The sequence below is a fragment of the Lolium rigidum genome, chromosome 7, assembly GCF_022539505.1.
Source record: "Lolium rigidum isolate FL_2022 chromosome 7, APGP_CSIRO_Lrig_0.1, whole genome shotgun sequence".
Taxonomy (NCBI): domain Eukaryota; kingdom Viridiplantae; phylum Streptophyta; class Magnoliopsida; order Poales; family Poaceae; genus Lolium; species Lolium rigidum.
This window is the reverse complement of record NC_061514.1, coordinates 172,115,226-172,130,254: the sequence shown is the minus strand read 5'-3', so window position 1 is coordinate 172,130,254 and position 15,029 is coordinate 172,115,226. Positions and strand designations below refer to the sequence as shown.

Sequence of the window (15,029 nt, the reverse complement as noted above, 5' to 3'; positions counted from 1 at the left end):
TGATGTGATGGACTACATCTACCATGAGATGTGGTCATGTGTGATGGAGAAGAAGCTTCCCTCGTATGCTCCGTACATTATGAAGCTCATTGAGGACACTTGGGTGGAGACTTGTCAGACTTCCCTCGTTCACTCTATTCCTCTCAACGTTACATCCCATGAAGTGAAAGTTTTGAGGACCAAGCGCCACAACTCCCCCATAGAAGATGTTCCCCCCCATGGATGAGAAGCCACATAGCTGGGCTTCTAAGCTTGCTCGCCGCATGAGACAGATTTTTTGCCTCACCTCTGCAGTCAACCACCGTCAGTATCAGCAGCATGCAGAAGCCAAGAAGTCTCGGGTTCGTCAGAAGAGCATCATGAGGGCTCTAAGTGTGGACGTGTCTCCTCCCGGATCCGAGGAGAACATCACTCCGGAGGCCGAGTGGGTCTCTCAGCACGGCATGCCTCTCCCTCCAGATGGCCTCGAGATTGAGTCTCCTCCTCACACTCCTTCCTACCCCGGCGCTACATCGAACCTCCCTCCCGGCTGGGCTAACGCCGACCCTTGGGACGTGTAGTTTCTCCTATCCCTTTTTGGTGCCTTGGTGCCAAAGGGGGGGAGTGAGAACCTTATTAGGTTGCTCTCTGTTGGGTATTTGCATGGGGGAGTCACAAGCTCGTGTTGGCTTTGATTTTTATCGTTTGTGATTCTATTTATCCTTGTGGTGTCGAACTATGTTCTTAGTTTATTTGGCTTGTAAACTCTATCTATGTGTTTGGAACCTTATCTATGTGGATGGTAAACTCCGTATGTGAGTCTTCCATGGTTATCTATGTGTGCATGATCTTATTATCCATATGCTTATCACTATGTTGTATTGCTAACCCATGGAAGACGGATGCAAGATTTAGGAGGAGCTTCGTATGTACCAATGCTCATATCTAGGGGGAGCTCCTCTATATCTTTCACATTGTTGGTTTACATTATTCATTCCTTGCAAATACTTGTGTTGTCATCAAACACCAAAAAGGGGGAGATTGAAAGAACATTTCCCGCCCTTTTGGGTTTTGTGTGTTTGATGTCAACACTAGTTATATTTTTATGTGTGTTGATGTAGACAGGTACAAGATCTCAAGATATATACTTGGCTGATGATTTGTACAGACAAAAATGTAGCTATGATGGTTTTTCTCGTCTGGCGGAAGTTCCGGCCATAGCCGGCGGAACTTCCACCCAGATGCTTCCGGCAGAGGCCCTTCAGCGCAGTTCTGTTTGCAGGTTTTATTCTCTGGCCGGAAGTTCCGGTGAAGCTGGCCGGAAGTTCCGGTCAGCGGAACTTCCGCCCAACTTCCGGACAAGTTCCGAAAGTCGGCGGAATGTGGCTCAGTATGTCCAGTATGGTTTTTCTGGACTTTTGGAACTTGGCCGGAACTTGGCCGGAACTTCCGGTCACCGGAAGTTCCGCCCTAGTTCCGCCCCAGTCTTTTCTGACAAGGTTGCCTGATGAAGAATCTTCCTGGCGGAAGTTCCGGCTCTCCTGACCGGTACTTCCGGTGCCAGCCGGAACTTCCGGCCCTCCTGGCCGGAACTTCCGGTGTTACGAGAAATAGTTCAAACGGTCAGATCTGAGAGCTCCAATCATATAAATAGCTCTCTTCTCCAAAGGGACAAGTTGCTCAATCATTGCAAGAAAAATCTGCCAAGCTTCACCACCCTTAGAGCCACCTCAAGAACACAAGATTTGCAAGATCTCCTTCCTCCCCCAACCAAAGCTCTTGATCTTTGGAGATTCGAAGGAGAAACCACCGATCTACATCCTCACCGAAGCGATTTACATTCCCCTCTCATTTGTTTGAGGGCCCCCTTGCTAGTGTTCCTCTTTGGATCCCTAGTTGATTTGTGTTGATGTATTGTTGTTGATTGTTGTGTTGTTACAGATTTGGGAGCCTCCAATTCGGTTGTGGATGTGTGCCCCAAGAACCTTGTAAAGGCCCGGTTTCCGCCTCGAGGAAATCCCTTAGTGGAAGTGGGCTAGGCCTTCGTGGCGTTGCTCACAGGAGATCTGAGTGAAGCCTTCGTGGCTGTTGGTTTGGCTTGCGTAGCAACCACACTCCTCCAAACGTAGACGTACCTTCTTGCAAAGGAAGGGAACTATGGAAATCATCTCCGTGTCATCGCGTGCTCCACTCTCGGTTAACTCTATCCCATTCTATCTCCTATATATTGCGTAGCTATATCTTGCTTAGTTGATAACCTTGTCATATAGGTAAATTCACTTAGTTGCATATCTAGAGAATTTACCTTTGTGTCAAGCCTAAATTGAAAAAGAACTAAAAATTGGTTAGCACTTATTCACCCCCCCCTCTAGGTGCGGCATACGATCCTTTCAGAATGAATATCCCTATGGATACTATTGCATGCTTCTAGATCTCTTGCTAGCCAAAATAAATGAATTCTCACACAAACACAGACTTGTTTCCAATTCCACTCAAACCCAAATTTCTATCATATATACCTATATAGCACTTTCTATTCCAAGTATAGTATGTGTGTTATGCCTCCAACCATTTCAAAATATTCTTTTTTGTGTAATTTAAAGCTCATAGAAAAGTAAGGTGTGGAAAGAAAACATCACAATGCATGTCATGGGTTTGACTAATTATGGGTAATGAGCCAGGTTGGGACCATGCTTACATGGGAAATACCTTTCAACATTGCACTTACATTTAAGTTGATCATCATGTACCTAGTTATTGGCAGCCATCTCGGATGAAATAAAGGTGTATTATCATATAAGGACTAGAGTATGCATATTTGTTAGAGAAGTGCATTGGGGTACTAACTAGAAGTCATGCTTACATGGTGAAAGTTCCAGCACGAGCCTCCTCAAAATAGGAAAAGTGAAAAGAAAACAAATATTTTACATTTGAAAAAAGAAGTCAGAAAAGAAAAAATATATATGTGTGGAAAAAGTGGAGAGAGTTAGAGAGGATACTCACAATACTGTTGTCTTTGTTGTCCCGGTATGGATGGCTTAAAATTATACTTTTTTAGTTGATATTGCCTTTTGTATAGGTTGCATGGAGGTACCCCTTTGTGTTATTCTTGGTTAAAACAATATGTGAAAGGTCTGTGATAATCTAAAGTTGAGTAATACGAGGTCTGGTCTTCTAAGTGCTAGGGCATGAGGCAATACTTACTTATAAGAGGTCAAACACATGAAGCATAGGTGTCTCTAAAACAATGAGATACATGGTACCTCATCCTTATGAGTATAGTTGACATGAATTTCATATCTTAAAAACTTGTTTTATGCTCTCTCTACCTTTTTATTTTGTTGGAGGTCTAGCACATATATTCCCTACTTACTTTCTTATGGTCAATAGTCAAGAGTATCAAAATGAAACAAAAGAGAGGACAATGATTCTTCCAAACAATCTCTATATGATTTTCCCAAGCATCCTTTATTATTCATAATACTTATCATTCATTTGCTTACAATGCTATTTACTATTATGCATGCTTTGTAGAATGTAAGAGTTATCACTTTACGAGTTCATCTTACTTATAGTCAGTTTTTATTGAATGAACCTTGTAAGACTTTGCATGATTACTGATGCATGTAAAATGCATACATGAACTTTGTTCTTTATCATATTGAATTCCCACATATTTGAAACATATATGATGATAATACCATGGTTTACATTGATTTATGGGGATTTACCAATGATCCCGTTTATTTGGGTTATAACTCTGCGGAACCGGAAAACCCTATTTTGCGTATTTTTCACTTTCAGAGACCTATACGGAGTCAAATTGACCTAGGATTTTTGGAGCGTCACTTTTTCATCTGGAGAAGCACCCTGAGCCCTGGAACTACACCTGGAGAGACCTAAGGCCCGAAAGACCCCAGGTGGCGCGCCCAGCAAGATAGGGCGGGCCACCCAGGCTCGTTCGGTCGTCGATCATCCGATTGCCCTGATTCTTTGACCCACCGACGTATTTGACATAAAAATTGCTATATATGGCCCCGAAGAGTTCTCGGGAGGATAGCGCTGCACAAACACAGAAACACGAAAACGGAGGTTGCTGCAGAGAAGATTGGAGGGGAAACTCCGCCGGGATCACCACAGGAGGGATCTCCACATTCTCCAACGTCTTCATCATCATAACCATGCATGATCAAGGGAGAGTAGTCCACCTCTGGACTACAGGTTTGTGGCAGTAGCTTGATCTATTTCTCTCATGTTCGTCATAGTTCTTAGTGCCATATGAGCTGCCTAACATGATTATGGTAATATTTGTAATACCTATGTGGTGGATCCTTATTCTATGATATTGTGTTTGAGATCTGATCATATTATGTGTAAGATGTATTGATAGATGCATATTATGTATCCCATTTTTAAGTATTTATTCTGATCCAACATCTATGCAAGAGTGTGTGTGAGATGATGTGTGTATTAGATGGACTAGCATGGTTTTAGTAATTGGATAGTAACAATATGTTCAAGATATATTATGTCTTTGCCTTTTCTTTTGCTACCTCACTAGGGATAAAGTGAATACATGTGCTATGGTCGTCACATGACAGTAATGATGATCTTGTTTGTTCAAGATAGCATATTTGATGTTCAAACTTCATGTCAAAGTACTTACGGCTATGCTCTGTTAATTCTTAATACAAGATTGATGAAGTTTCTTTCTTGTGGAGTATAAGAGAGATGTGTTGCATCATCTCTATGTTAGAACGTGGTGCCCATATTAATTCTGATCTTACGCATATTAATATTTGCACCTTCATATCTCATTGATGAATTGTTATTTGCCCACTACAACTTAAAGAGAGAATATTCAAGTGAACCCATGAACCCCGATCCAGTTTTTTTATCATAAGAAACACCTTTGTATTGATTTTATCTTGTTTTCTATTTGCTGCACTATTTTAATCCGAAAATACGAAAATATTTACTTTTCTTATTTGCATCCAAGACACCAAAAATAATCAACCCCTTTACAGTTTTTACTTAGTTATTTTATCTATTCTAGTTTTGCTTGTGTTATTTTTTTACTTGTGTTTTATTTACTTACACGAAACCTTGTGCTTGACAACCGCACGGTGAAGTTGGGGACACAAGGCATTTATTTTACTTGCAGGATTGGCTAGAAGAAGAGAGAAGAGTATACTCTTTGTCCAATTCTTCAAAAGTTCGATATAAACCCTCGAGTCACCCTTGTGGGAAAAATACTCTGCTGACACAATACTCTGTACTTGGAGTCCCAACCTCATCAAGACATTTTATGGCGTCGTTACCGGGGAACTAAAAGGAGTGCATTACAATGATTGCCAACTTCCACAGCTAGTGCAAGATATTTTCTGGCGCCGTTGGAATCTTCTTACAACTGCGTCTCACCAAATCTTGGGGAGGTAACACCATTGTGAGCTCTCTTATCTCTTTTAGATTTTACATAGTATTTTATTTGTCTTGTTTTTAGTCTTTGTTTGCTTGTTTTTAGTTTTTGCTTGTTAGTTCTTTTTCTTAAAATATGAAAACACATAAAAATTAGTTTCCTTTTAAAGAAATTATGATTAGTCAACACAAAAGAGTGAGAATGTCAACACAAGGTTGCAGCCATGTTATCCACAATAAGAAATTGAAGAGCAGCATAAATCACATGATAATGATTACAATCTACAATACTGGATTTGCTAATGGGAATACCACATCCACTGAGTTGAATGTTAAAAAAATTATGAACTATGTGATAAAATTAAACCTGCTAATATGGATCCTGGGGTGTTATGGGTCAAGTTATTCCCACACTCCCTTATTATAGCATTAGCTAAGACATGGTATGAAAATGTACCTAAAAAGGAGAAAAGACTATGGTTTAATCTGGGAGCTTCATTCCTAGAAAGATTTGGGAAATGCACTATTGAGCATCAAAAACTTATGCTTGATTTTAAACAACTAGAGAAGGAAAGCATGACTCAAGTGAATCCATGAACCCCGGTCCAATTTTAATCATAAGAAACACCTTTCATTACATTTATCGTACTTTTTATTTGCAGCACTATTTTAATCCGAAACTAAAAAATACCTTTCTATCTTATTTGCACTCAAAAACCCAAAACAAACAAACTTTACCAATTTTACTTAGTTTACTTTACTTGTTTAGTTTATTTTACTCTAGTTACTACTTTATATTACTTTAACTTACATGAAACCTTGTGCTTGATAACCACACGGTGAAGTTGGGGACACAAGGCTTTAATTTATTTCGCACGATTGCTGAAAGAAGAGAGGGAGAGATACTTTTCCGAGAGTTTGATATAAACCCCCGAGTCACCCTTGTGGGAAAAATACTCCGCTGACACAACACTCTGCACTTGGAGTACCAACGTTCAAGACTCTTTTGCTAGTGCTTTCAAGCGCTATCACGGAGCTAGGGGGCCAGCAGGGACCTTGGCCTCCCCTAAGCCTTGCTACAACAATGTATTTTGTATACATAATCCTGATTGAGAATTGATTTTTAGTGAAAACTACCATGTTTGACTCCCCTAATGTATGATTACCATGTTTCCCCCGATCTTAATTCCTGCCTCCTCCCCTACGAATAGTGTGTTAGCTGAAGTTGTTTAAGTGTGTTGATTATGAACAATTATAGCTATAACACCACCTTCTGCATCCATTGATTCATCTACTCCAACATCTTGCTCATCCATTAATTGTTCATCCATGTATTCGTCTTGTTTATCTATGGGTGGTGTACAATTGAGGTCCAGGAGTACCATATTGCGCTAGGTGTCCTTTCCCAGTCAAAGCCACAGCATGTTCTCGCTGTCGTGAGGGTCCCTGCTATCGTCGTCACCCATTCCATCTGCCTTGAGGTTCTCCGCCCTCACCCTCGCCTATGTCGTTCCTCGCACCATCCTCTCCGCTCCATCCTGGGTGACCTCTTGCTCTGGACCATCAAGGTATCAGGACACCTGGGGCTTAGGAGAGTAGGCGACCTAGGGCTCTGGCCGATCAAGGGATCCACTGACCTAGGGCGGAGGGATTAGGGAACCTGGGCAGAGGGGATCATGTGACCTAGAGCGGAGGAGATTAGGCGACCTAGGGCGGAGGAGAGCGCACACCTAGAGAGGAGGGAGCTAGGGGCGGAGGAGTGCTGGGTCAGGGTGGGGATGGAACAAGACCATGCTTAGGTCGAAGTGTGGGTAGCGATGTCATTTTGCTCGATTTTCACTTGGTCAGCACATCTTTACTATTATATTGGAGTTGGGGATGGTGTGTCACTTTGACATCAAACATTCGGAAGATCCTAGCCGTTCATCACTCTTAAAAACGCCCATCAACCCACGCTGCTCAGGATGGAAAATAAGATCGGAATTTATTTTCCTGCCCCGCACGCTATCTTCTACTCTACGTGTGCTTGGAAATCTTTACTATTATATTGAAGTTGGGATGGTGTGTCACTTTGACATCAAACATTCGGAAGATCCTAGCCGTTCATCACTCTTAAAAACGCCCATCAACTCACGCTGCTCAGGATGGAAAATAAGGTCGGAATTTATTTCCCTGCCCCGCACGCTATCTTCTACTCTACGTGTGCTTGGAAAGAACATATCTTGTCCATCACTATCCATCAATTACAGAAACTAACTTTTGGAAAGAAATTCATTTGATAGAGGCATAGAGCGTCACACATATGGCAACAAACATAATCCTCGCCTTTACTAAAATGCAAAGGAATCCTCCACACAATCATCAATGATTGCATGGAAAGCCTGAATTTTATCACACATATGGAAAGAAATCATCAGAGCACGGCATATTTGTTAAATTCAATAAAATGTATTGAAAGGAAAAAAATCAATTATTTTGCAACACCTGCATGCATGCCCAGTCAAGTCAATCATCCTGGTGTTTCATTTTGGCGAAGGAAGGAGATGGAAACAAGTCGGATGGAAAATTCAAGTCCTAATTTAAAAAGACGAGAGAAAATATCATCGTTTTCCTGAGAAAAAAATATAGCGCCGGATGTGATCTGATCACCAATATAGCGTCCGCCCTTGCCCTACATGCGAGGTGATGACCGCGTGCAGAGAAAAAAAAGGGGAAGCCGGCCCACCCGCTAGACTCTTGATTGACCTCTGACCCACCGAACCCGTCGAGCCACCAGGTGATACCAACGTGGCAGAGTGCCGGACCAGGACGACAAGGCACACCACAAGCGCAAGCATGGAGGAGGGAGCGTTGGAAGCACAGGAGGAAGATTATGGTGCTGACAACCGTGACGCACCCCGAGGAGCACTTCATGGGCGACCGTGTGCTAGACAACAAGGCCAGGAAAGAGTGGTCAGAGCGGTATAAATCCAAGGTGACATGTTGTCGTCTGTATTATTGAGCACGTAGATTGACAAGCATGCTTTTTGTTAGTACATGTTACTGAAACTGTCCCACATCTTCACGCGCAGGTGCATTATTCTACTTCATGATGTTTACTATACGACATGTTGACTCTTTAAAATGAGTTTGGGAAACTTTGATTTGTATTAACCATATAGGACTTTCATTATTTGATTGCAGGTCTGAATCGGAGGAGGAGATGAGAGCGCTAGAAGAACTATCGGTTGCGAGCTCACCATCCCTCGTTCACTCCTCTCCTCTACAATGGACTTGCAATAGACATTGGGCAGCGGTACGGAGGAAAAGGCATGACACTGGATGTAGTTGCAACTAGGTTCTCTGGGCGCGGTTGCCTAGGATCCACCTAGGTCTATGGACGGTGATGGGACGTAGGTTTGCATTCGTATTCCTCTAAAGTCCAGATGAAGCACATCACTGACCTACTCTCATTTGCCTTTGTCTCAAATCCATTGCTTCACGTTATTTTCGCTGGCATCATCGAGTAGCACACAGATTAATTTGGTTTGTTTGCGTTGATATATGATTGAAGGTTTGTCAAGTTGGTTGTGATTGCGGAGTGCCGCGTTTTGCAGAAATTAATCTAAAGGCCCATTCCTAATATGATGTGCTTTCATTTAAGTGGTAATATATTGATTCCAGTGTGTTGTTTGTGTAGACTTTGTTCAATCGAATGTAAATTCTATTTGAATTCGTCGTTTCGTTTTATGTACATGCTTCATGGATATCAGCTTGTTAAGTCGGATGTATCTTCTCAACTGAGGGGCATATGTAAAAAGGGTGAAGTTTATGACGCCATGCTATTTCCGTAAATTGGCTGACACAAAGAAGATAAAACACTTGACTTCATTCATTATTCTAAATCATTGTCAACACACGGAATTCATATTATGTTGGAATATTTCTCCTTTTCCCTGGAAAATAGAAGGACATTCTTTTATGTCAGGTTGTTTTTGTCATCATTACAGGTATGAACTAGCAAGTAACATGCATGTCCAATAGGAGTGTGCACACTACCAAGGGAGGTGAATCCTATGATCATGATGTTAAAGATATTACTAATTTACAACGGTGCCACAATAAATCAAAGATATAATTTCCTTGAAATATAAAAAATATCAGGAGCCAACCACGAGTGAGCTTCTAGATGTCTAATTTAACTGTTTTTTTAGCACCCCCACCCCCACCAAAAAACAATAACTATTGTTTAGCACATGAGTTTGATTTTGCTAATCTTGGAAGGACTAGGGAAACAAGAGATGAATGAGAAAGGACAATGAAGGACTATCCGTCCTCCAGGGATGAACTTATTTGCTAAAGTGATTAACCTAATATTCTTATAGAGAAATAGAAGGGGCTGCGGGGGCACTTTCAGCTAAAAGAGTTTGGTGATAAAGAATGGTGGAAATTTTATACCGCAAAATTTTCCAGTAGCTTTTTGGTGGAGCTTCCAGTCGTAAGGCTTGGTAGTAAGTACATAAGAAAAAACCCTCGTGACTTGAACTTTCTATTTTAAGGCTTGGTAGTAAGTACATAAGAAAAAATCCTCATGACTTGGACTCTCTATTTTTTTGGTAGAGACGAACAATGTCGATGTATTTTTGACATGGCTAGAAAGCCCACAAATAAATAAGGAGAGAGCAAAATAGAAGGAAAAAAGGATTTTGTGTCTGCGTACATATTTGTGATGAGTTCTTAAAAACCGTGCTAGAGAAAATAACCAAAATGGTTAAGGAACAAATAATCTATTACAACCGTAGCAACGCACGGGCATTCAACTAGTTTCTTAAACGTCTCACGGGGGGAGTGGTTAGGATTGAATTTGACTAAATCTAGAACAAAGGGTTATTCAGGGCAGAGAGAGTACTATCATTGATAGTGCTCATTCGCAATTCAGTTGGGCCACAAAAGAGTTTTTACCTTAATGCTGTGCACTCCAGTCTCCCGGACGTTTGTATGATTGCGACACTAGCATTCATGTGATGGCTACTTAGATAGTATTACTAGGTATCAACTCTGAATTTGTACTTGGTACATGTAGCAAAAGCATCTTAGACGATCACACTGTAGCAGTGAGGAGATTGTAGGTTAACCGCCTTGTATAGTGTACATGAAGAGTTTTTGACAAAATTTCTGGGTCGATATCAATTAGAAAGGTCGATAATTCATTGAAGAACAGACTCTGCAATCTCATAACAAATGTTTGATCACCTTCTACTATTAGCCTAGTTGGAACTTCATGTGTGCATATTTGCACAGAAGTAATGCTCAAAAAGTCACAAGGATTGTCCAATTTTATGTACTCTTCAATTTTGCCATTTGCATTGCATGGCTTCATCTACTCTGTTGAGTTTTTACTATTCTCTGAGGTCTCCTTCAAGCCACTACTGTCCGATTCTCTATCACTCGTGGAACCTGTGGACTGCTCGCTCATTTTATTCACGGGAGAGCTGCTGGGGTCGTCGTCCATGATAGAATTAAATGTAAGCTGCAGGGAGTATAGTATCAATCCCACCCCGTTGATTCCGAACACAAAAGTTGCTAGGTAGCACAGCCCATTTATAATTGTTCTGCAGAGAAAAGGTAGGTTTCTTTTAATTAGACTAACTAAGGGATGAAATAATCCTAAAAAACTAAAGGATGATACTACAATACAGAGAACAAACAGAAAATTGATGGAATCGTGTGTGCACCTTATTGTCACTGTTATCTGACGAACCTGAAGATAAATAAAAAACGAATTTCCATTAGACAAGGTGTGGGCAGGGGCTAGTTATTGAGAACACAAAAACACGTTTGACTACATTTGGATCAATAATGAGAATTCTGATTTTCTCTCAGCTAGCCATAGTGACGGTATCTTAGCCAGTATCACGCAACCTGGTCGCGCAAAAAATTGATGCGGCAGCTAATTAAGGAAGAGAGATGATTAGAGTAACATAGGTGGATACGGTAGCGCATGTTACGAGATAAATTAATGTCAAGTAGATCTTGTACATCATTTTTGTAATTGAGATTATACAAATCAATAAATATAATGAGAATACAATGTTATACTACATGATATCATGCATTATAGAGATAATAGCATATACTAGTAATATATGCATGATACTACCATATGATTTTAACCACTATGACTAGCCTCACACGGTTTATGTGTTGCTCCCAATGGAAGATAATGAATATGGTTGCCATCTTACTTAATGCATGTAATTATCCACTAAATTATTAATAATAATTCATTTCTTTCAACTATAGATTTATATTTTCTCATGGGGCTTGACATCTAAAGACTGCTTATGTGTAATGCAAATATTACAACCCTAATTGATGTTTTCCTGCGATAAAAAGGAAAATGCTCCTTTTCTAAAAATTGTTTTACTGATCACAGAGACGAGCTTCCCCAAACCACTGTTGTATGTACACATAAGGCTCATTATACTTAACATTTTTCAAAGGCCTAATAAAATATCTAATGAACTGGACTGCATGTGGAGCATGAAATCTTCATCTTCTTTTTTTGGAGCTGGACTGTGGGAAAACTCCCCAAAGCAAAATTTATTAATAAGGAAGAATATTTACAAAGAGAGATCTAAATATTTACATGTACCAAATTACACTAGGGACTCAATCCATGATGTCAACTTCTGAAGATGAGGCCCCTTTACTTTGTACTTAGTAAGAGTGATATCAGAAATTAATCCAGGCTTCCATGAAATCTTCATCTTTATCTTTATGTTACTTATCCTATATCAGTATTGGAGTTCTTTATCGGAAAAAAAATCAGTATTGGAGTTGGTGGTGAGTGGTGATGGTCCCTCTGCTATCCCACTGCCCTCTAACAAAACTAACTTCCCAAACAGTGCAGCTATCTCTCCACGATTTCCCCCATCTTGTTCAAAGGTTTGCAAAATATGTCATATTTACAGTTTTGCTATTTCATAAGTTGCTTTGGTTCTTCATCTAACTCCAATTTTCTTATTTTGTGGGTATGGGTTTGTGTGGATACTAATGTGCCACACAGTTGGATTTATTTTATTGGTCCCGTACTAACATAGTAAGAATATTCAGCTAGCCAAGTGTAATAATCAAGGGTAAAAAGAAAATCGAAAGGAATAATCTATATGACCTAAATTTGAAGGGACAACTTCCACTCTTTTTTTGTGTTTTTTCCATTCCACTATTAAAACACAAAGTCCTTTGCATTTGTCGGAATAGAAACAAAAATAAAACTCGATATTTTCTAGGGAATCAACCATTGGTTAAAATAGGTGGAAGATGAGGTAATAATTACAAAAAATTCAAATTTGCATAGTTTATTCTTACAGGAACATGACTTTGATATTTCCTTGCAAGAAGATCTTAAGTAGTTGTCCAACTTTGAGATGATTAATTGACTGCTCTATTTGGCAATTACAACATTGTGTACTACCTCAGTTTCATAAAACAATGCCTTTAAATTTGGTCAAATGTCAAAGCTGCTAAGTTTGACCAAATATATCCAAGAAAATATCAACATTTACAATGTTCTGTAAATAAACTATGAAAATACATTGTGTGTTGGATCTATGATATTGATTTGATATCGTAGATATTCATGGTCAAACTTAGAACACATTGACTTTTAACCAAATTCATATCCTTGTTTTGTGGAACAGAGGGAGTATCATAAAAGGGAAAATTACATAACTACATGATACGGGTGTGGATTCACAGTGCCCCTTAAAAAATTTACGGTTCAGTCGAGTTTTTTTGACGATTTGTTACACCAAAACTGTAAAAGTCGGTTATTTTAAGGGTTTGACCACTTTTACGGGATATACACCCGATAAACTTTTCCAGGCCAGCCCATTTTCCGAGATCTGTTCGGGGTACGAAAATAGGCCAAAACCGGAAAACGGCCGGAGTTTTCCGGTTTTGGGCTAGTACAGATAGAACGAAAAGTCTCCATGAAGATTACACTGATTTTGTTGCGCCTAGAGCCAATGCCTAGTGTATGCTTACATACTCCGCTAATCATCTCAACGATCTACTCTAACTAACAACGGAAACTACGATTAAGTCACAGCCCGGTTTATTTGCCAACTTAAGAAAAAGCTAACATGTGAAATTGACGAACTAACAGCTAACACATAACTCTAAACTTATCTGACGAAACTGAACTTGTTGCACCTAGAGCGATGGCTGCTGTATGCTTATATACTCTGCTAATCATCTGGACGATCTACTCAAACTTTTTTTTTAGATAAAAGGCACTCAAGTGCCCAACTTTGAATTAACAAAGCCATCAACGGCGAAAACGATACAAAGTGTTGAACCCAGCTTACAGAACGAAACCACACACCCACACGATCTACTCAAACTAACAACAGAAACAACGATTAAGTCACAGCTCGGTTTATTTGACAACTTAAGAAAAAGCTAACTGGTGAAATTGACGAACTAACAGCTAACACATAACTCTAAAGCTATCTGACGAAACTGAACTTGTGTGAAGAACTTGATCAGCAGCTGGTTAACTTATCTACTCTAACCAGTACCGCTATGGTGCTCAATATATATAACCTAAATTCCCAAGCTGAAATCGCCAATGCCAGCACTCCGGGTAGGTATTAGAAGAAACAAGACCAATTTGAGGTGAACTGACCGAGAAATTGTCGGATATGGTCTGGCGGTTGAGCGAGGCCTCGATGGTGGTGGCGAACTTGTAGAGGAAGAGCGCGATGACCCCAGCCGCAATCCCGCCGAGCAGCGCCTGCACGGGAGACGGCGACTTATCGGTTTCCACGGGCGTGGTGCTCACCATCCTGAGCGCCTCCAGGGCCTCCTCGCTCAGATTCTTGGGCTTCGCCACCCCGCCGGACCGCACCCGCTGCATGCCCCAATCAACCACACCACTAAAGGCGTAAGAATGTAAGCTGGGTGAGTTTGAGTGGAGAGTGGCAGCAGGAGGTTGGAAGGAAGGAGGATTACGAGCTCCTTGGCGCGGCGAGCGCGGCGCCGGAGGGAGCGGAAGAGGAAGACGGAGATGGCGCCGGTGAGCAGGACGCTCGTGGCGACCTGCAGCGGGGTTGGGCTGTCGTCGACGGAGAAGAGCGTTGGCCCGCTGAGCTCCACGGGGCCGTCGTCGATGGTATCCAGGGGGGCCGGCGCGGAAACAGACGGCGGCGGAGGCTGCAGTTCCGGCCCGGCACGGAGGGCGGTGGAGAGGCGGCCGGGGAGGGGCAAGGGCGCGGAGGGGAAGGGGTGGTGCGGTGCGAAGCATTGGCGGCAGAGGAGGAGGCGTGGGGAGCATTGGAGTAGAAGCATGGTGGGCGTGAGACTGTGAGAGAGAGGTCGGGAGGAGCTCCTGCAGCGGGAGATCCTCGCGCTAGGAGAGAGGATAATGGGGCCGGAAGACCCGAAGAGCGGAAAACTGTTTGGGCCAGCTTGGGGTCGGCCACCGATTTTGCGCATCTGAAAATGAAATGCTACACTGCGAATTCAATGCCAGTGTACATCCAGGGCCTGATTGGTTGCCAACAATCTATTTTCTCACATTCTCACATTCACAGGGTTAAAATCCAGATGTTTGAAAGTCCAGCTCGCCTCAAAATCTTCCATCGCAC

General features: G+C 41.5%; 1 protein-coding gene across 1 annotated transcript; it reads right to left on the bottom strand.

The window, feature by feature from the left end:
* Window positions 1-10,491: 10,491 nt before the first annotated feature.
* On the bottom strand, window positions 10,492-14,802 carry LOC124677252. The gene is made up of 4 exons (XM_047213252.1): window positions 14,395-14,802; window positions 14,069-14,293; window positions 11,112-11,137; window positions 10,492-10,988 (listed from the first exon to the last, which is right to left on the bottom strand). The coding sequence occupies exons 1-4, from the start codon at window positions 14,728-14,730 to the stop codon at window positions 10,757-10,759; spliced, it is 819 nt and encodes a 272-aa protein (XP_047069208.1). The 5' UTR covers window positions 14,731-14,802; the 3' UTR covers window positions 10,492-10,756.
* Between the last annotated feature and the right edge of the window lie 227 nt (window positions 14,803-15,029).

What these genes read in the sequence shown, in the direction of transcription:
- LOC124677252 (XM_047213252.1), bottom strand. Translation starts at nt 14,730, where the DNA reads ATGCTTCTACTCCAATGCTCCCCACGCCTCCTCCTCTGCCGCCAATGC. An exon ending in CCATATCCGACAATTTCTCG is followed by an intron (nt 11,138 to 14,068) that starts GTCAGTTCACCT and finishes ATTTATCTTCAG; the next exon opens with GTTCGTCAGATAACAGTGAC. An exon ending in CAGATAACAGTGACAATAAG is followed by an intron (nt 10,989 to 11,111) that starts GTGCACACACGA and finishes TTTTCTCTGCAG; the next exon opens with AACAATTATAAATGGGCTGT.